The sequence below is a fragment of the Misgurnus anguillicaudatus genome, chromosome 2 (genome assembly GCF_027580225.2).
Source record: "Misgurnus anguillicaudatus chromosome 2, ASM2758022v2, whole genome shotgun sequence".
NCBI classification, from domain to species: Eukaryota; Metazoa; Chordata; class Actinopteri; order Cypriniformes; family Cobitidae; genus Misgurnus; species Misgurnus anguillicaudatus.
In genome coordinates, this window is record NC_073338.2 from 7691682 (window position 1) to 7712062 (window position 20381).

General features: G+C 40.4%; 2 protein-coding genes and 2 long non-coding RNA genes across 4 annotated transcripts; 1 reads left to right on the top strand and 3 right to left on the bottom strand.

Moving 5' to 3' along the window:
• Positions 1 to 2640: 2640 nt before the first annotated feature.
• On the bottom strand, positions 2641 to 3610 carry LOC141366028 (uncharacterized). Its single transcript, XR_012370963.1, has 3 exons — positions 3328 to 3610; positions 3035 to 3231; positions 2641 to 2802 (listed from the first exon to the last, which is right to left on the bottom strand). It is a non-coding gene; the product is annotated as an uncharacterized lncRNA (long non-coding RNA).
• Positions 3611 to 3760: 150 nt separating this feature from the next.
• LOC129443302 (uncharacterized) lies at positions 3761 to 11346 on the bottom strand. The gene is made up of 7 exons (XM_073857976.1): positions 11342 to 11346; positions 5972 to 6070; positions 5629 to 5706; positions 5136 to 5274; positions 4568 to 4811; positions 4429 to 4452; positions 3761 to 3996 (listed from the first exon to the last, which is right to left on the bottom strand). The coding sequence occupies exons 1-7, from the start codon at positions 11344 to 11346 to the stop codon at positions 3761 to 3763; spliced, it is 825 nt and encodes a 274-aa protein (XP_073714077.1).
• A 55-nt stretch (positions 11347 to 11401) lies between these two features.
• LOC141367262 (uncharacterized) lies at positions 11402 to 18700 on the top strand. The gene is made up of 2 exons (XR_012371556.1): positions 11402 to 11781; positions 18440 to 18700. It is a non-coding gene; the product is annotated as an uncharacterized lncRNA (long non-coding RNA).
• On the bottom strand, positions 16477 to 18586 carry LOC129441594 (uncharacterized). Its single transcript, XM_055201253.2, has 2 exons — positions 18447 to 18586; positions 16477 to 17777 (listed from the first exon to the last, which is right to left on the bottom strand). The coding sequence occupies exon 2, from the start codon at positions 17521 to 17523 to the stop codon at positions 16477 to 16479; it is 1047 nt and encodes a 348-aa protein (XP_055057228.2). The 5' UTR covers positions 17524 to 17777; positions 18447 to 18586.
• Positions 18701 to 20381: the final 1681 nt, after the last annotated feature.

Below are 20381 nucleotides of genomic sequence, written 5' to 3' on the forward strand. Positions count from 1 at the left end.
TTACCGTGATGCTGAGCCAAGGCTTGCAGCCTCGGGTCTGTTGTTAGCCATCTTTCACCTTTCAACATGCGCGTTAGATCATCAAGAAAAAGCATCTTAATTTAAGAATTTTTAGATAGTATTTTTGTCTTGTTTTCAGTAAAATCACTGGTTTCCATGTTTTGTGGGGACATTCCATAGATGTAATGCATTTTATTCTGTACAAACTGTATATTCTATTCCCCTAACCTACCCCATTCCCTAACCCCAACCATCACAGAAACCCTTCTGCTACTTCACATTTTCAAGAAACTTCATTTTGTTTGATTTATAAGCTTGTTTCCTAATGGGGACATCAAAATGTCCCAACAAGGTCACAAAAACAGTGGTATTCCTATCTTCGTGGGGACAATTGGTAATTACCAGGTACACACACACACACACACACACACACACACACACACACACACACACACGCACGTATATAAAGATAGATAGATAGATAGATAGATAGATAGATAGATAGATAGATAGATAGATAGATAGATAGATAGATAGATGATATAAAATGATAATATTTGTCTAAATTTATATTAGTAAGGTCTATAAGTTCATCTGGTAGTTTCCCTTTGCTTGTTTAAGAAAACATCAGAACTTTTTTCTAGCTCATGATATGTGCAACATGTATATTGTCCATTATCATACGCATTGACTTAGTGACATAAAATAAACATTTAGGTCATTGTAATTCAACTCATATCTGCAAAGAGAGATTTTGTCAACTGTTTTGTTATATTGCAGGAATCAACGTCAACCTCAGCCTCATCCGAGTACATTGCTCAGGCAATTGGTGGTAGGCCTACAACATCAAGGCCGGTCAGACAGAGAACACCTAGGGTTTCTAGGGGAAGGGGTGCTAGACTGGATGCTGAAGAAGAGAGGAGACTGCAGGATCTTCAGGAAAGACGCATCAATGAAATGAAGGTTTGCCAAATAGTGTAACAAGACTAGATATGTCTTTTTATTTTGCTCAAAGACCTGTGTAATTATACATATTATTTTGTGTTTTAGGATACACTTCATTCACTAGACACCTCAGAGAAGGACCTGATCTTAGAGAGAGTGATAACCAGGTGATGTTTGACATTCTGTCATTTCTGGAGGTGCCCCTGCGTCCTGACCCAGACCCTGACCCTGCCGGACTTCACTGGTGTGTCTGTGGAAACTGCCGGGAGATGAACACAGACCAGGAGAGGAAATGCTGCCGGCAACATCCACAGCAATGCATTAGCAAAATGGCCTACATGGACTTTTATATTTTAGATGAGGGTGTGTTGCGGCTGGCCAGGGCAGCCTGGAACGACATATTTGCACTGGCTGATAATGCTGTTATAAGGCAGTTTAGACATGCAGCTTATAGGCAGTTTGTCTTGTGGCAGCATGGCCGCCTGGGTGTGGGCAACCGAGTGGTAATACCCAGCTGTTGTGTTTGTAGAATAAGGGACACTTTCCCTGACCCCAGAGGGCAGTACACTGGATTCAGGGTGAGCCGCCTATCGTAATTTACAACAGTTGCAGCATAGTACTATTTGTTAACATATTGTTAATAGTTTGTTGTTACCATACTTGTTCTTACCACTTTTCATCCCAGCTGTATGTATGCCTACATGTCTTTCACAGTATATTTCTAAATAAAAAAATATTTTGGACAAACTTTCAGAATCAGTTCTTTTTATGTACAAAATTTTGTGTGGATTTGTCATGGTTCTGCCATCTTGTCGTTTGTTTAATCTAGTCTTGTGGCAGAATCATGACAGACCCATGTTTTGTGTGGGTTCACGTGGTCTTAGTATTGGTTTACTGGACCACATGTTCTCTGTGTCTTGTCTCTTTTACCCCGCTCCCTTGTCATCCTCATCATTGTTTGATTTATATCACCTGCTCCCCTCTTGATTTGCTCCCCTATTTAATCCTCTTGTATTCATTGTCCTGTGCTTGTGCATTGTTCCTATATCCTGTAAGTACTCTGTCTCAAGTCCAGTCTAGTCATAGTCAAGTGTGAGTTATATTTAGTGTTTTGTCAAGTTTAGTTTTTAGTGTTATCTTGACTAGTGTTTAGTGTAGTTTTGGTCTAGTCCTTTTAGTGTTCTCACCCTCTGTTTTTGTATCCTGTTTATATTGTTTTGCCCCCTCGTGGGTTTTATTTTCTGTTTATTATATAATAAAAGTCTTTTGTTAGTACCTCCTGTCTGCGATTGGGTTCCTCCAACACGCCACTTAACAGGATTGCCATATAAAAACTGTTAAATTGTACTCCAATTCTCTGGGACCCCTGTCCCCTCGTGAGACATGAATCGCCACTAGTTCTGATGTGGTTGATAGCTGTTGTGGAGCAAGTACACCTAGACGCCTTGGGTCATCAGGCCTTGGCGTCTGTTTGCGGGGAAGACCAGACCCCCTTCCCAGTCTCCTGGCAAGAATGGCCCTCTGGATCTCTGGAATATACGTGTAGTGCTTCTTCTACTTCATTGTGTAAACGCTCCAGCTTTTTGATTTTTTGTAGTACTTCTGTCTGTAACTAGAGTGCAAGAATAACATGTGTGTCGTTAGTCATTTCACAATATAAAAAAAAGAAAAACATGTCACAAAAATACCTACATTTTCTGTCCATCTCTGTTGCGTGCTGGGAGGCGTTGATTGAGTTTATTATAATCAATGGCTGCCAGCAATGTCCGAGTCTTGTAAACAAACGGTGAGTAGGCCATGCGCTTTGCTGCATACATCAAAATGTGATTTTGGAAAGACTCCAAATCAGATGTGGTCCTGTGTGGGTGGGAGAGATGGATAATTACAACAACACTGGTGGTAATACATTATTATTATAATTAGTATTATTTTTGTCTTATATTTTTACATAATACGAAATGAAATCCACATTAGAGATTACATTGAAGTTAAGTCAACTATGCTGCATTTGAAACAAACACTTGAGTGAGGAATACCTGAAATTCAAAAGTAACTTGGGTGAACACAATCATGTCTTACAGATATTTACCTGAAGTTTATGAATTTCTTCACCAGAGTCATCCATCTTTTCTCAAGGACAACAGCAGTAAGTGCCTTGTGAGCAGCTGAACCTTGTATGATCTAAGGCTTGTCCTGGCTGTCTTCGTCGAGTGGCTCATGTTCGCAGCAACTGGTTGCCCAGAACTGCTCATTGCAGACATGGTGAAGTACACCAACCCACATCATCTGCATAAAAGAAAAGTTGTATAGTAAATGGAGCCACAAACATGCTCTGCTAGCATATGAACTAAACTGTCATAACACATTTTTCATTAACCATACCTTGAACTGCTCCTCTGTGTCCGCATGCTTACTGCAGTACCAAAAGTGGTTGACTATGTCCTTGATCCATGGCTGAATACCAGTCTGACTTTTCACGGGCCCAGCCTGATCAAGGTACGCAATCGCTAGCATCTTTAAACAACACCAAGACAACATATAGAAACTGGTCACATGTTTTTAAATGTACTGATGCATACCTGTCGAAGCTTCCTGCTCAGGCTCTTGGCTGCATGCCAGATATCCAGTGAGTGCTGAATACCCCATGCTTTATATTTGCCATGCTCTGGATCTATAACAAAGAGAGACCATGGAAACAATGTAAACAATAATGATAGTTTCGTTTTAATTTCTAATTACATATTGCATGTTAAAAATGAGGCCCTGTGGGAACAGCAATCAAACATGAACTTGGGACAGTCTATAGGCTTTGACTTCACCATAACCAAAAATTCTCCTTACTCAGTAATGCTGTGATTTGTGGGTGGGCATTAGTGACCACTTCCTTTATAGAAAGCTCTGGAAGGAGCACATCCATTGTGCGAACAAAGCACTCCTTCTCCATGATGACCAAGTTTTTATTTGTTTCGCGTTTATCAACGGAAACAATGTGGACCACATCTCTGGAGTCTTGTTCAATTGTAGTGTATGTGCCGAACTGGGCACAATGACCTGAGGAAAAAGCACAACTGTCAGCATATAACTTGTGTACATTATTACAGAGGCTGTCAGAATAACATTCAATGAGGAAAGACGCTATGAGCTATCAATCAAGAGCAGCAGACATAATTTACACATCCCAATATCTAACCACAGGAAAAATCTAATTCGGATTATGCAATTCACAAGAGGAGGTGTGAGATACAGTGGACATTTTGCATGGACATACTTTTTGATTGTTAACCTTGAGGGTTGCACCCTCTACAAGGCAAAATGCTAAAAGAACAGTTTGACAGTCTCAGAGAAGCCGTGATGCTATTTCAGTCTAAAAGGCATCATCAACATAAAAATCACAAATATTAGAAGACAATGATAAAGCAGTACAACAGTACATATATACAAATCTAAATCTCAATTTTGACAGTACTTACACACAGAACTTACCAGGAGAATCCATTCTGCCATCACCTATTGCAAACAGACATTAAAAGCATTAGAATCACAGATTCCAGCGTACAATCATAGCACATAATACAGACTTCTCAGTTTAAAAGATGGTCAAACGTGTAAGACTGTTCCTCACCCAGGAGAACAACATGGTCCTTCTGCCGTAAACGGTCTATGACTTCTGCTCTAGTTTTATCCCAATACTCCTGCACCGGCTCTATGCAGTAAGCATCCTGGATTCTGTAGAATGTGGATTCGGTAGCCATACCCATCAACATAAACTTGAAGAGTAGAGCTACTTTTCTGTAGTTGTTCCCGGACAGAAGAATGTTGGCAGACAGCATAAAGTCACCCCCCTGCATGCCGAATTTCAAGGTTGGCTGTGAATTCCATTTTCACATGGAGTGACCAAAGGGGCATAACTAATGTAAAGAAATGGCAGTGCTATGTTAGAAATAATACAAACATACATACAATAGTGACATTAGTAGCACCCTATAAAAAAATCTAATTCAAGACAACCTTACCCATTCTAAAACTACTCCTGTCCCACGTGTTTTCATGGCAACTTGAAAAGGTTGTGCACCAGAGCATGCTATGCCTAGCACTCTGTCTGCAAAGGTGCACTTTTGCACTGGTAGTTTCAAGTGCATGGCGAGATCAAGCAAATTGTTGTTATATTTTATGCTGGCAGTTTTACCAACCAGATCATCCTCAGAGAGTACTTTTTGAGAATGTGCGGCGTACTCTGATTCAGGAGCGGGAGGGTCGGGTATGTCAATGTCTATTAGGGCCTCATCCACACTGATTTCAGCCAGTTCATTTGCCTTATCTCCAACCATTCTGAAGAGTTGAATATCCATATTGATTATCTTTAAACAAAGTACTTCACATGAAGAATTACATGAGTACATATTCTAAAGATAATGTTGTAGTGCAGATTAGAAAGAAGCTGCATTTTACGGCCGACAAATGTCGCTCAACTTCCACTCAAAATTTATTTAAAAAAATGCAAACATACCGTAAATGAAGAGAAGGGACAAAATCCTCATCTGAACTGTCTCCCTCCAACCCCAAGAGACTTGGATCTGCCGCAAATTCATCAAACTCAATGCGGTTCAGACAACACATACAGATATTTCAAATAGAGGAAAGAGGTCAATGGAATTAAACGAAAGACTAATGGACAGCACGTACATGGTATTCCTAAAATCATTGGCCCCCTCTTCATCTGAAGACTCGTGGTGGTGCTCTTCAATGCTCATAGAGTGCATGCTGCAAGCAGAAAAATAGAGACTCCAAAGCATAAGCCAACAGCCACAAAAAAGCAGATCAAGAAACCCTCTATGAAAACAAACCATACTATCATATAACGGTGAACTTCACCTCGTTTCCAAATCGCCAACTTCTCCCTCTCTACGGCTGCACACAAAGCTCAGGAAGATTTACAGGAACATCCCTGAAACGTAAAACAGTCCAGTAGTAACTGGAAATACAAAATGACAGGCAGCACAAATAAAGGCTGGGAAAGAAAACGTACAGGTCTCGATCTGAGTCTTCTGTGATACTGGAAACAGGTGGTGTTGGTAGTTTGGAGTGGGTCTTGCTTGGTGTGGATGTAACCTGCCAGCGCTTGTAACTAGAAAAAAAAATAAGACAGCATTTTGCTACATTTCTAACAGTACATTTTGAAATTGCATGCATATAGGTAATTGTTGTGGAATGTTTTGAAATTAGGCAATATTTGTCTGATGACTACACTTGTGTGTCTATTGACTACACGGAAAATAGTTTGAGTTTTGGCTTCATTGTATTTTACGAGGATTTGTAGCATATTATGGATCAATACAGAATGTGCACTGCAAACAAGCTACACCTGTGCCAAATAAAAGCAAAGTAGCACCTGGATGCAATGTGCAAGCTAAATTAGCCACATAGCAGGGCAGCATCCAGCTATATCAAGCCAAAATCTCCCCTAGCCACTTAGCGCGCTGAGAACTGCGACGATCGTAGAAAATCTTAGAATACAAGTCTTTTTACCAACAAAACACTATGACGCGTGGCCACACAAAAAAATAAAAGAGGTGTAGAACTGACTACCTAAAAACTATACCCATGTTTGCGACCAAACAAACGATCTCCGCTAGCCACCTAGCTACCCCATAATATACATTCATAGAAATAACAAAAATACTTCATCGACCAAGTGTGGTATTCTTCCTACAGACAGTAGGGGCAGGCGAGAGAGTCTTCATTCGTCATGTAATGAGTCATTTAACCATACACCAACTTACGAAGATGATTTGAACTGAGTATCAAAAATATAAGCAACTTTTACTCTCTACTCAACTACATTTTTGATTGGGTATTTGTACTCTTTACTCCACTACATTTGAAATGACACTTACCGTTACTCACTACATTGTTTATTCGTCAACGAGTAAAAACAAGACGAACGTGTCAGAGGGTGATGGATAGAATCTGTGGTTGCAAGTTACGTACACACACAACTGAGGGGCTTCATGAACAAATAGTGACATTACGGGCTTTTGAGCAAACGGCTCCATTAGAAATGCTTTAATAGAACAGCTACGCAATTTCGCGTTAAAGCAAAGAAACTTCGCAAAGACGTGCATTGTTTATCTCCGCATCTTGATAGCTGCGCTCTCCCTGTCAGGCTGGTTGTCGTGGAAACATGGGGGTGGTCATGAGAAGGTTAGAGCTGTCAGAGACCAATGACAGCGCTGACCGTTGTCACATGGTGTACGGTGCGGCATTTCATGTACACAAAAATATATATATGTGAACACGGACCGCACTAACTGAAAAATGATACAATGTATTTTGGTGCGCTCCGAGGCCGCACCACCTTATGTGAAAACACCCTTAGTCTATATATTTGTCAGCATGGCACATTCAACACAATGACACTAGTCTAAAATTAAATGGGTTTAAATTAAATTTAATGTAGATTTCGTCGACTAAAATTTCATGGCATTTAATTGAATAAAATTAAGACTAAATTAATTCAGATAACAAAAATATGACTAAAACCAAATAATTTTTTGTCAAAAGACTATGACAATGTTTAATATCTGTTTATTCTGCCAGGTCAAAATTTTGAATTATTTTCTATATTAGGAAGTAAAACCTCATAAATAAACTTTCTTGGTTTTCACTGACCTACAATGTCTCTTTGTGTTGACAGCTACTCTTTACACCTCTGCTCATTCGATTGTAGAGAACATAAATATCACTTAGCCAAACTCTTTCCTGAAACCTTATCATTGGTGTATTCTGTCAGTAGCTATTTACTATAGATGCTTTTTAAAATTGCATTACTGATATCTTTAATGTTCAACAAATTCTTTAATGGTTCTTTAATTATTTGTGTTATAAGAAATAAGGTTGTCACTCTATGATAAACAGAAAACATTCTACCATATTCAATCTGTCATTTCAACTCAGTCACTGATATTTTCTATTCTTTGCATTTTAGTTTCTATTTTTTGTGTTCTTTAGTAGTTTAGTATCATTTAGTAGTGTTTAAGTTATTTTTGTTTATCTTTTGTTAATACATTCCATTTTATTACAACTGTGTCTTCCTTGTGTTGATAATACAGTTAAAGGGATCTACAAGTTAGCCAGAATCTCGCAAAATCCTTCAGATAAATTAGATAACAAACTCCCTCTAATTTACATATTTTCTTATTTATTGAATAGTCTATGTAGATGGTTCTTATTATTAAAGTGAAATTCTTTAGCTGGTGCCCAGAAGTAGAGGAGGGAGGCGTCATCTGACACACACACAAGTACACACACTTGAGGTGAAACCTCCAGTGTCCTGTGTATGGCATACTACCCAATTGTTGCCCGTGTGAAAATCACTACATTAACTGGTGCCCCGTGTGAGGCCAGCTTAGATTGAAATTAGAGGTCTTCTCGGGTCCAAAAAAATGTACCCGAACCGAAATGACCCTAATCACTTTATGCCCGAACCCGACGTGCATAAATTATTTTTTTAAACGAAAGACCCGAGACAATTTTTAAAAGTAAAAATTAGTCATTTACTTGAAAATGTTTTCTCATCTTACCATATCCACAGGTACTCATATACTCATATATAATCATCATATACAATAAATCAGTTTTTGTGCTGCTGTGAATCCATGTATGTGATAAGCAAGCCCACGTTGTCGTCCCGTTTATACTGTAGGTGCATATTACTAGCGCACCATTGACTTTAGACTTTAGACCAGGATTTTGTTGGTCAATGGCGTAGTCTATTTTAGTTGCCTCAAAATAGCAACGCGCCAACAATGCACCTGATCACACCTTGTTTTCAGACCAGAACGCCAATGGGCGCAAAATTGGGCACAAATGCATTTTCTATTTAAATAACATGGCACTAAACGTGAAAACCATCAGTGCGCCGGGTTGAAACTAGCAAAATACACTTGCGTCGGGCATTGCGCTACATTGTAGCTATCTATAGGACAGCTGCAGAGTTTAGGCAGAACACAGATCAGACTGTTAATCAACGAACAGCCCAGACCCTTGAACTACATCAACCACAGTGTAGGAAGGAATGGATGCCATACAACTTGAATGCTAAAATCTCTGTATACTGATGCAGATTTTCCCTAACAAACAAGAGGTACAATCTATTCGTACGTAGTGTCAGGCAACCTAGTGGGGAACACATTCAAACAGGCAACACAGGTAACCATGAGACCAATGAAAGTGCACTTAGCTTACAGCTTGAACAGTGCCATATCAAATCATATCAATGATTTAAATCAAATGATTGGTTTCCTAGATCTCGGTCCAAACAGACATTGCCTTTTTTTGTCCCTCATCCGTAAGCGTAATTTGAATGCCCACCGCGCAGCTAGTCCACGCAGACACCATACGTCATTGGCGCGTTCATGTGCGCTCACCTCCCGTCTGTAAACAGGGAGAATGGCAAACTTTTCTGCTGAATTGACCTGCACAGGAGCCACAAAACGAAAGACATGTTTTATAACAACAACAGAGTAACATGGTTACTCTAGATGAGAGAGTAATTGAACAAGTATCAGTCTACAAATATTTTGACTTCTATCTAGAAGAAAGTTTGCCTTTTAAGCAGCATATAGAATGTCTAACAAAAAACTTAGTTATGTTGGGTTTCTATTATGGAAATAAAGGCTGTTTTTCTTTTAGTGCGAGATACAAGCTACATTTTTGTCAAAGCTAGATTATGGTGATATTTATTATATGCATGCCAAGAAATCTTCTTTGAAAATGCTGGACTCAGTATACCATGCAGCACTTTGTAACTAATTCCAGCTTTCGTACGCATCACTGTAACTTGTATGAGAGAGTTGGTTGGCCTTCTTTGCATAATCGCAAGTTGGAGCATTGGTATTGGTTTTTCTTTATAAGGCCATAATGTATAAACTGCCTTCTTATTTATGTTCTCTCCTGATTCCTAAAGTCACTACTGGGAAATGTAATCTTAGATTAAATGGACAAATCATTTATGACATTCCCCGAATGCGAACTGTTTTCGGTGAAAGTGCCTTTAAATTGTTTGCCCCGTCATTCTGGTACAAGCTGCAGAAACATCTTAAATTAGAACATCTACCAACATTGATGCAGTTTAAAATTAGGATAAAGGATTACTTGAGGACTATATACACATGTGCTGATACTGAGTGCTGCTGGTGATTATGTGGAGATTATGTTAATTTGCCATCTTTTTTTCTCTTTTTCTATGTTTTATGTTGTCTGTTTTTGCTGTATATTTTAATTATGAAACTTTATTCTGCTGTCTTTGCCAGGACTCCCTTAAAAAGAGATTCTGAATCTCAATGGGATTTCTTTACTGGTTAAATAAAAAATAAAATAAATAAAACAGCAAAAACTGCCTGGATCAGCAAAGAGCAAAAACCCAAATTAACATTGGTAACTTTACTGCTTTACCACGAGATGCAAACAGCTGGAGGAGGCAAAGGGTCTGAAAGGGTCGTTGCACTGTTTATTTTGGTAAGGTAGGTATGCGATATGTTTGTATTGAGATGGATTCAGAAATTCTACTTCGATGAAACATTTACAAAGTTAGGATCCAAAATGGTGCATTTCGCCGAAAGCTGACAAGTTTGCTCCCCTAAACTTCAGGACCACATCCTGATGAATGGCCTGTCTTGAGTGTAATTAAGCTTTACTTCTCTTCATGTACATTTCTAGATGCTTAACTGGTGTGAACATCGAGAGGAGAACAGAAGATAGCCAGGTAAATCTGTCCAAGAAGACAGGGATCCTTGTGCAGGAAAGGCAAGCAACTGTGAATCCCTGTGTGCCCACCCTTGTTAAAAACCTGATGGACTTTGAGCAAGGTTTAATTTAATCAGGTGAACTCATAGCATTGTGTTCTCCAACCAGATGCTTGTGAAGTCACATCATTGTGTGTTCTCTAATTAATTTTTATCTGAAGTTTTTTATGTGACGTCATGTTTGTTCAGTCCAGTCTCACTCAAGCAGAAATTGTGTCATTTATTGAATGTGTAGTACTCCTGAAAGGAGAGATAGAAATATGAAGAGAGAAAATCAGACGTGTTGCTTCTTCAGTACTTTTATCCTGAATAATATTTTTCAAACACATTTTCACAACATCACATTTTCACAACAGCACATTTTCACAACACTGCAGCAACATACAAAAGATGGCAATATGCATTTACCCTTCTTTAAAAGACAATTTGAGTTTAAATAACTTCACTCTATGTATTGTTTTCAATGCCTTCTCTTTTCTGCACATATTAAACAAAAATAAACTTGCTACAATAACACAAATTTGCAAAATAACACGCTTACATTCAGTAAAGACATGCATGTTCTCAATAAAACCACGTAGCTCATAACAAACCTCATATTGACATGAAGGGGTTAAATAACCCGCACACACGAGTTAGCGATGGCTTTTCACACTGGATTTGCATAATACATAAACATTACCAACTCTTACACATCAAATATACAATATAAACTTAGAGATTATTATATACAGCGAACAACACGCTAATCAGGATGCACACATACTAGCCATGTGCTCATACATGTGCAACTCAAAACGATTGATAAAGTATAAGAAACTGTTTCCAACACGTTTAACTCAAATATATACCATTTAACACTATTTACACTTTAACACATCCGTGTCTTTTGTTTTATTAGGTCATACCTGAAAGGAGAGATAGAAATATGAAGAGAGAAAATCACAGACGTGTTGCTTCTTCAGTACTTTTATCCTGAATAAAGCGCGTCTCGGGACGTTCACTCTATCTGCGCATGACGACAGGCACGCAGGTACGTGACCCCTCTTTTTCCTTGGTTGGTTAGGTGTGGAGTCCTTTTCCTCTGCAATGGCTGATGGTAAGTAATCACATGGTAGAAGTAAATTTCTGTGTAAAACTCTTGACCTTCCTTTCCCTTGCTCAGGTTTCACCTCGTAAATAGGGACATCCTCTATGGCTTGACGGATTACAACATGAACTTCGTCCTCCCAGTAGTTCCGTAGCTTTCCAGGACCCCCTCGCGGAGTGAGATTTTTCACAAGAACTCTGCTTCCAGGGTACAGGTCAGCACATCTTACTTTGTGGTCGTAATTTCGCTTGTTCCTTTCAGCAGACTTTTTTCCATGGTCCCGTGCAATCTCATAAGCCTCTTGCATTCCCTTTGTCCAACGTTCTACATACTCTCACTGATTAGTGGTGCCGCGATCCTGGTCAAGTCCGAACAACGCATCCACAGGGAGTCTTGGGGAGCGACCAAACAATAGGTAAAATGGCGAGAAGCCGGTAACCTCACATTTAGTGCAGTTGTATGCGAAGACTAGTTAAGTGCCTCCTTCCAATTGGATTTCTCCTTCTCTGTCAGAGTCTTGAGCATCTGTAGTATGGTTCGATTGAATCTTTCCACCTGGCCATTTCCTTGTGGATGGTAAGGGGTTGTTCTTGATGCTGTAATACCGCTGTACTTCCTTAGTTGGTCGAACAACTGGTTCTCAAATTCTCCACCTTGGTCATGGTGGATCCTTGAAGGGAATCCAAACTTAAGGGCGAAATCGTTAAACAGTCGGTCAGCCACCGTTTTGCCTGACTTTGATGTGGTAGCATATGCTTGAACAAATCGAGTAAAGTGGTCGATGACAACTAGGATGTACTCATATCCTCCCTTACACTTATCCAGATGGAGAAAATCAATCGAGACCAGCTCAAACGGGTAAGTTGTCTCGATGCTCTTTAGGGGTGCTCGTGTCTCCCGGCAAGGTTTTTTTTGCTTAATGCACGGACACGCCCTTAGCACATGATGCTTAATGTCCTTCTGCATCTGTGGCCAGAAAAAACGGTCTCTTATAAGGCTTGTTGTCCTATCCAGCCCTTGGTGGCCCATCTCATCATGTAGTTTTCTCAGGACAATGTGCTTGAACTTGGGTGGTAACACAAGCTGTGTCCGCTGTGACGTTTTACGGTACAGTATGCCATGTTCATCTATTTGTAACTTGTCCCATTCTCGGCTTAAACCTCTGGCTTTTGGGCTGACTGCCCGCCACTGCTTTGAGTTTGGTCGGGACCCAGACTGTAAGTGCTCGACAATCACTTTGATGTCCTTATCGTCACTCTGTGCCTGTCGAATCTCCTCTTTTGACAAAGATGTTGGTGATATTTCATCTGTGTCTCTCCATGTCATTACATCCTTGTATCTGACAGTCATGTTGGGACCCAGCTCATCCTGTATTTCTACTGCCTGTATCATTGCTCCGATGCAATCTGATGGTAGCTCCTCTGTGTACTCTTTCATCACAGTCCCGACATCCAATGGCATCCTAGACAACGTGTCTGCATCCACATTCTCTCTTCCTGGCCGGTAGCGGATTGTAAAATGGAAATCCGCTAACTCACCAACCCATCGGCACCCGGTTGCATTAAGTTTTGCAGAGGAGAGTACATAGGTCAAGGGATTATTATCACTGTACACAGTGAAAGTTGGGGCATAGTACAAATAGTCCCTAAATTTTTCAGTCACAGCCCACTTGAGGGTGAGGAATTCCAGCTTCCCGCTGTGGAGGTGGTAATTCTTCTCAGCCGCTGTCAATGTTCTGGACCCGTAAGCAATCACCCTCAACTTTCCACCTTGTTGTTGGTATAGAACAGCCCCCAAGCCTTGATTTGATGCATCTGTATGGAGGATGAATGGTTCAGAGAACTCTGGGAACCCTGACACAGGTGGTTGAACCAAACACTCAATCAATTCCTCCAAGACTTCTTGGTGGTTTGTTGTCCATTCAATCCGCTGGTTTGATGGCACTGCCGAGCCCCACTTGTTCCTTACTGTCCTTTTCTTTGTCTTTGCTAAACTTTCCCTGTCATTGGTTTTGCCCTTCAAAAGGTTATACAGCGGACTGGCAGTTCTTGAAAAATCCTTTATGTACCGACGGTAGTAGCTGAGCAGGCCCAAGATCTTACGTAGCTCACCTACAGTGCTTGGTGGCTTGTCCTTCAAAGCTGTTACGGCAGCTGTGTCAGCGGGGTCCAAGCAACTACCCTCTGCAGACACAATTCTCCCCAGGTATCTCACTTCGTTCTTAAACATGTCGCATTTCTGTGGTTTTAATTTAATCCCATGGGTACATAATTGCCTCAGTACCCTCCTCACTGCCTCCACTTGCTCATCAAATGACTTTGTGAAGACCAAGACATCGTCCAGGTATGGCACACAGATCTTGTCTCTCAATCCTTCCAAACATTCCTTCATGAACCGCTGGAACGCTGCAGGAGCATTCATAAGGCCAAAGGGGATGCGAACCCATTCATATAAACCCCAGGGGGTTGTAAATGCTGTTAGTGGCCTGCTCTCTGGGGTTATGAAGCCTTGGTGATACGCTTTCCCTTGGTCGAGCAGAGAGAACCAAGAATTACCCCCAAGGCCATCTAAGATGTCCTGCACTCGAGGGATCGGCTGGCAGTCAGGTACTGTCTTCTGATTCAAGTCTCTGTAATCTATGCACAGTCTAAGGCTGCCATCCCTTTTCCGGACACACACAACTGGTGAGGAATACGAGGAGTTGGACTTTTCTACCCACCCTTGAGCTATTAAGTCCTGTAGGTAGTCTTTCATCTCCTGGTACAAAGGCTTTGGAACTGAATTGTATGTCCGAGCTACAGGGGTACTGTCATTCAAGGAGATACTCATTTGAAGTCCCTTGGCACAGCCAATCTCGTCGTCGGATTTTGAAAAAGCCTGGCACTCCTCCCTTAATATCTGTTTCACTTGTTGTTGTTGTTGTACAGTTAGATGGCTTAAGTCAACTGGGGGATCCCACAGGCTGTCTTCCTCCGTTCCCTTTGGTGTCTCATCAACCCTAACCTGAGTCACAGATCCTGTTTCCCTTGGGGATATCATTGTCGCAGGTAAGACTGATTTAACTGGTTGCACCTGGCCCAGCTCCACTCCACCTCCAAGGATAATATCGTGGTCGGTCTCGTTCTGCACGCTCAGAGTGACCAAAGGGTAGGTACCTTTTTTCACCTCCAGTAGAGTGTCAAACAGTTCGAGACCCTCAGGGTGTTGAGGGGTAACACATGGCTCAAACAGCAACACACTGTCTTGCCTCACACGTGGCATTTTAACTTTGCACTGTATTTGGGTAACCGTGTGCCTTGGTATGTTCACAGATCCCTTGGCAGTACTCACTGTATACTCGCCAAGATCATCAGCTGTCACCAGATTGATGAAGGTATGCACTCGGCCTCTTTTCAGGTTGGGAAAGGCGTTTACAACGGTTTGGTACAGCTGCCTGTTAGTCACTTTGTCTACATCGTCAGTGCCTTTTTGTTTCATCATTTGCTCGATTACATTAAATCCAATGATAGGTTTAGGTAGTTGCTGACCCTTTAGAACAAGCATAGGGATGACTAATTCTTTCACTCTTTCAGCAGGGGAGGCCAACTTGAACGTCACCTCGACCCACCCCCCGTACGGCATGTCAGTATCATTGGCCGCCACGAGATGTAGGTGTTCAGGTGTCTCTGTGGCTTCAGAAATATCCCTCAGTCTTAATTCTGGTATGTAGCTGTCTTTCCATTGTTCATCAATAATACACACCTGGGAACCTGTGTCCCATAAAGCTTCTGTCTCATGTCCTTGCAAATAACAGGCCACCAGGCATTGCTTGCCAACTAGGGAGGTTACTGGGGAGTGCTGATTAACTCTGCATTGGGCTGTTATTATGCTGTCTATCTCATGAGGCAAAGGGTATTGCGATTTGGTTTTGAGTGGTCGGGTTATGCGTTTTCGGGACGTGCTTGTCTCTTGGGTCACTCCCTGTCCCTTTGGAGCGACCCTTGCCTATTTAACTGGATCTCTCTCGAGTTTCTCGTACCCCGTACTCTGCAACCAGCTGCATAATGTTCACTGCTGCTACAATAATAGCAATGGGTGCACAGCTCCGCGGTTCCCCTCTGTTGGCAGTGAAAACATTGTCTAGCTTGCTGCCGTCTGGGCGGTTGAAACTGGCGTTGGGGTTGTGACAACAGTTCATTTGGATATTGTTGTGTGACTGGGTATAGTGACCGACTGGCTTGGGGTGGTATTTGAAAGTGATGGTGCTGGGGCTGTTGTTGTTGAGCTAAATGTGTCAATGCATGGCGTGGCCCTGCTGTTGCATACTGTTGCTGTGAAACAGCACCAAATTGCGGATGTTGTGATTGAAATTGATAATGTTGTTGTTCATGTGTGACCGAATCCGACCCCTGTGCTTGATGACCTGGCCCTGGGCTCCACTCTGATGACAACGGGCTGGTCCATGTAATGTTCTGCGGATGGAGACGTCCTGCGGTCACTGCAAACTCTTCACTGTTAACTGCAAAGCAATGCTGTGGTGCAACTAGTGGTTGTTGGATTTGCTCTTTGATCAGCATAATGTCATTGTTAAGTCTTTTTAGCTGAGACATCAAGTCAAGCTTTGACTGTTTAGGCTGGCATTTTTGTTCAGGGACGGGTTCATCTAGCTGGGTGGTGTGAACAACGGCTTGGCGTTGTTTTCTGCTTGTTTTGCCTCTCTGACTCACGAGAGCATGCAACATTTAGTTTTTCCAGCAATACTTCATCGGAGATCGCAGTGTCAGATAGATACGGCTGTAAGTCGCCTTGAACACGGTCATTCTGCAAGCCTGTTAAAACTGAATGCAAAAACATGTTTTGCACTAACACAGGGTCATCTTCTTGTGAGGCAAACAGAATTTTTTGTCTCAGGTCAAGAGCACGTATCAGGAAGTTTTGTGGGGTCTCTTTGCTACCCTGGCCCTCGGTGGTTAATTGTTTGTATAATTCAGTTGCATTTTTTTCTTGATAATGGGATCGGAGAATGCGTCTCAGAGTAGGAAGAGTTAAACCAGCTTTCCCTTCGAGATAGCTACGCAGCTGAAGCCCAGGTGTAATGGATCTAATTACTGCATCAATAATTTCCTGTTCAGGGTATCCCTTGGCCAGCCCACTCTCAATTTGACGAGCAAGACTAGAGAATGATAATCTGTCCTTTTGGCCTGGTTCACCGATCAACCCTGAGATTTTAAACTCTTTATGCCAAATGACTGGCGCGCTGTGTCTTTGGGACAGTTCTGAAGGGTCTGTCCGCCTCCTGTCTGATGTTGCCTGAGCTACTGATGTGGTGTGCGCATTGGCAGTATTAATATGCATGGCCTGAAATGACTTAGTCACAGCACTAGCTTCTTTTACTAGCCTCTGTGCCGTGTTCATGTCTCTTTCGACGTGTCCGGGCTCCACCTGTTTTTCCAGGCTGTCTGTAGTGGTCACTGTGAGGTCACTTATCTTCTCATAAATAGAACATAACTCTGCCATGCCACTATCCTCTAGTTCTTCCAGCTCACTCCTCAATAAATGACTGCTGATAGACCTTATGAGCGAGAGGCGGGTCACATCTTTCACTGACGTGATGTGTAAAAAAGAGCAGAGTTCTATTAATTTCTCTCTTGACAGTGTGCATAATTTTTCTCCTATCTCCTCCTGAAGACTTTGAAGCGCATCCATTCTCTTTTTTTTTCTCTACAGTATTTAGCAGTGTTGAAAGTGGTGGTTACCTCGCTAACCCAGGTGCCGTCGCTTCTGAACTCACTGTGTCTCAAGCGCACGCACCACTAAATCAGCCTCGTCACTCCACTTCACACTGCAGACTCACTGCTGTATGTCTGGGTAAGAGATGAATGTAACTGGGTGGTTCTCGCTGTGAAGGAGTCAGACCACCCAACACTCATCCCAGCGGTGCCTCCAAAATTGTAGTACTCCTGAAAGGAGAGATAGAAATATGAAGAGAGAAAATCACAGACGTGTTGCTTCTTCAGTACTTTTATCCTGAATGTATTTTTCAAACACATTTTCACAACATCATATTTTCACAACAGCACATTTTCACAACACTGCAGCAACATACAAAAGATGGCAATATACATTTACCCTTCTTTAAAAGACAATTTGAGTTTAAATAACTTCACTCTATGTATTGTTTTCAATGCTTTCTCTTTTCTGCACATATTAAACAAAAATAAACTTGCTACAATAACACAAATTTGCAAAATAACACGCTTACATTCAGTAAAGACATGCATGTTCTCAATAAAACTACGTAGCTCATAACAAACCTCATATTGACATGAAGGGGTTAAATAACCCGCACACATGAGTTAGCGATGGCTTTTGACACTGGATTTGCATAATACATAAACATTACCAACTCTTACACATCAAATATACAATATAAACTTAGAGATTATTATATACAGCGTACAACACGCTAATCAGGATGCACACATACTAGCCATGTGCTCATACATGTGCAACTCAAAACGATTGATAAAGTATAAGAAACTGTTTCCAACACGTTTAACTCAAATATATACCATTTAACACTATTTACACTTTAACACATCCGTGTCTTTTGTTTTATTAGGTCATACCTGAAAGGAGAGATAGAAATATGAAGAGAGAAAATCACAGACGTGTTGCTTCTTCAGTACTTTTATCCTGAATAAAGCGCGTCTCGGGACGTTCACTCTATCTGCGCATGACGACAGGCACGCAGGTACGTGGCCACGCAAACACACACGCATAACCAATCACATGCATACATATCATAACAATAAAACAAGTTAATTATAATTTTTAATTCCATCTAATGATTATTATTAATATTATAACCATTTTAACATAACCAATATACACATTTTAGTAATTTTATAACATTTAACAAATAGCAACATTTGACCAATATCAACATTTTAGTCATTTTGTAAACATTTAATCGATATAAACATTTTAGATATTTTAATTTGTCTATCATATATCAAGCAGAAACTGTCTTTACCAAAACTGTATTTTCCCACTTTATCACAAATGCACTGAATATGTTAACAGCTTTTCAGTGTTTTTATTTTAGAATGGTAATTTTAAATCACTTTATAACAGTATTATAATATAAAGATCAAATTATATAATAAATGTTATAGTTGTCGTTATAGAGTGCCGAAGTTATGGCGTCACTATGTAGGCCAAAACGCGGAAGTGAGTTAGCATTTTAGCACTTCCGGTTCCCTTGCCCTGAAGTCTATGGGTTTTTTGAATGGGTTTTTGCTAAATCGCCTGAAATAAGGTCTGTGGTTAACAAAGCCTCTAAATATTTCACGTTTTGTTCTATGACATAAAATACACCAGTTATAATCTGCTTGTGATTTTTTAAACTTTATTGTGTCTTTAAAACGGTGGTTGCTAACAAGTTGCTTATAGGGACTTTTGACGTCATCATGACAGGAAATCTCTCACTAGCCTTTCTTTTAGCCTCACGTTCTCAGAAGTTTAACTTTCAGTTAATACATAACGTTATATATTTAGTCTTTTCAAATGGTAGTTTGTGTAGATATTGTTGTACACAGAATTCTGTGATATTAAGGTAACCCACTAATGTAACCAGTTATTTTTCTGTGGAGAGACTGTAGTTCGACATGTTTTGTTTTGTCCGGAGATGCAACCACAAGTCATCGATGAAAGATGCTCCGTCCGATGTTACCCAGCGGAGACTCTTTTCGTGCCGTAAGGAAAGCTCACTCAACGATGATTTCCTTATAAACACCGTAGTTACTGCCTTAATGTGGCCACGACCAAACTTTAATGGTGCATATTGCTTAACACGCTAATGATATGGTACTTCGACGGTCAGATGGAATTAAAAAGGCTAAGTTAGCAAGAATAAACGTTTTTCAAAACAAAATCAACAGCTAAAATACCTGTCTTTCTCTAAAAATATCTAAAAGCTTGTTTACTTTGCCACTGTTTAATAGATTAGATCCGCTGCAGTTTTATTAAAAACTAACATTACGTTGAGAATTGTGTTTAATTAAAATATTCAAAACAATACCTGGTTTATTGACTTTTATTACTTGTTTAGATATAATTATAGAAAGAGTGGGTCCTACATCCTGATATTTGTGAACTTGACTTTACCCACTTATAATAATATGATTGTATTTGTAAACAGCATTAGTTAAGGCATTAGGTAACAATGATATTAATCTTTGTTATTTTAGTAGTAAATGTTAACTATATTTAATGTGCTATATAAAAGTGGACGGATCAATGAAGAAGATTAATGTAAATGCTGAAAAACTCCATTCTAATTTAATACAAATATTTTATTGTGTGATTTTTGTAATTTTAATTTGTAAAGGTGTAACTTCCATAAAACTAACACTGCTTATTTCGAATTTATCCTTAGACGAACTGACCTGAAACCCAGTGTCCATTCTTGCAGCTGTCATTTTCCTGCAGGGGACAAAAATGTCCCTGTTTTGTTTTTATCCACAAATTATGTTCCCACTGGACCCATTTTGGAAGATCAT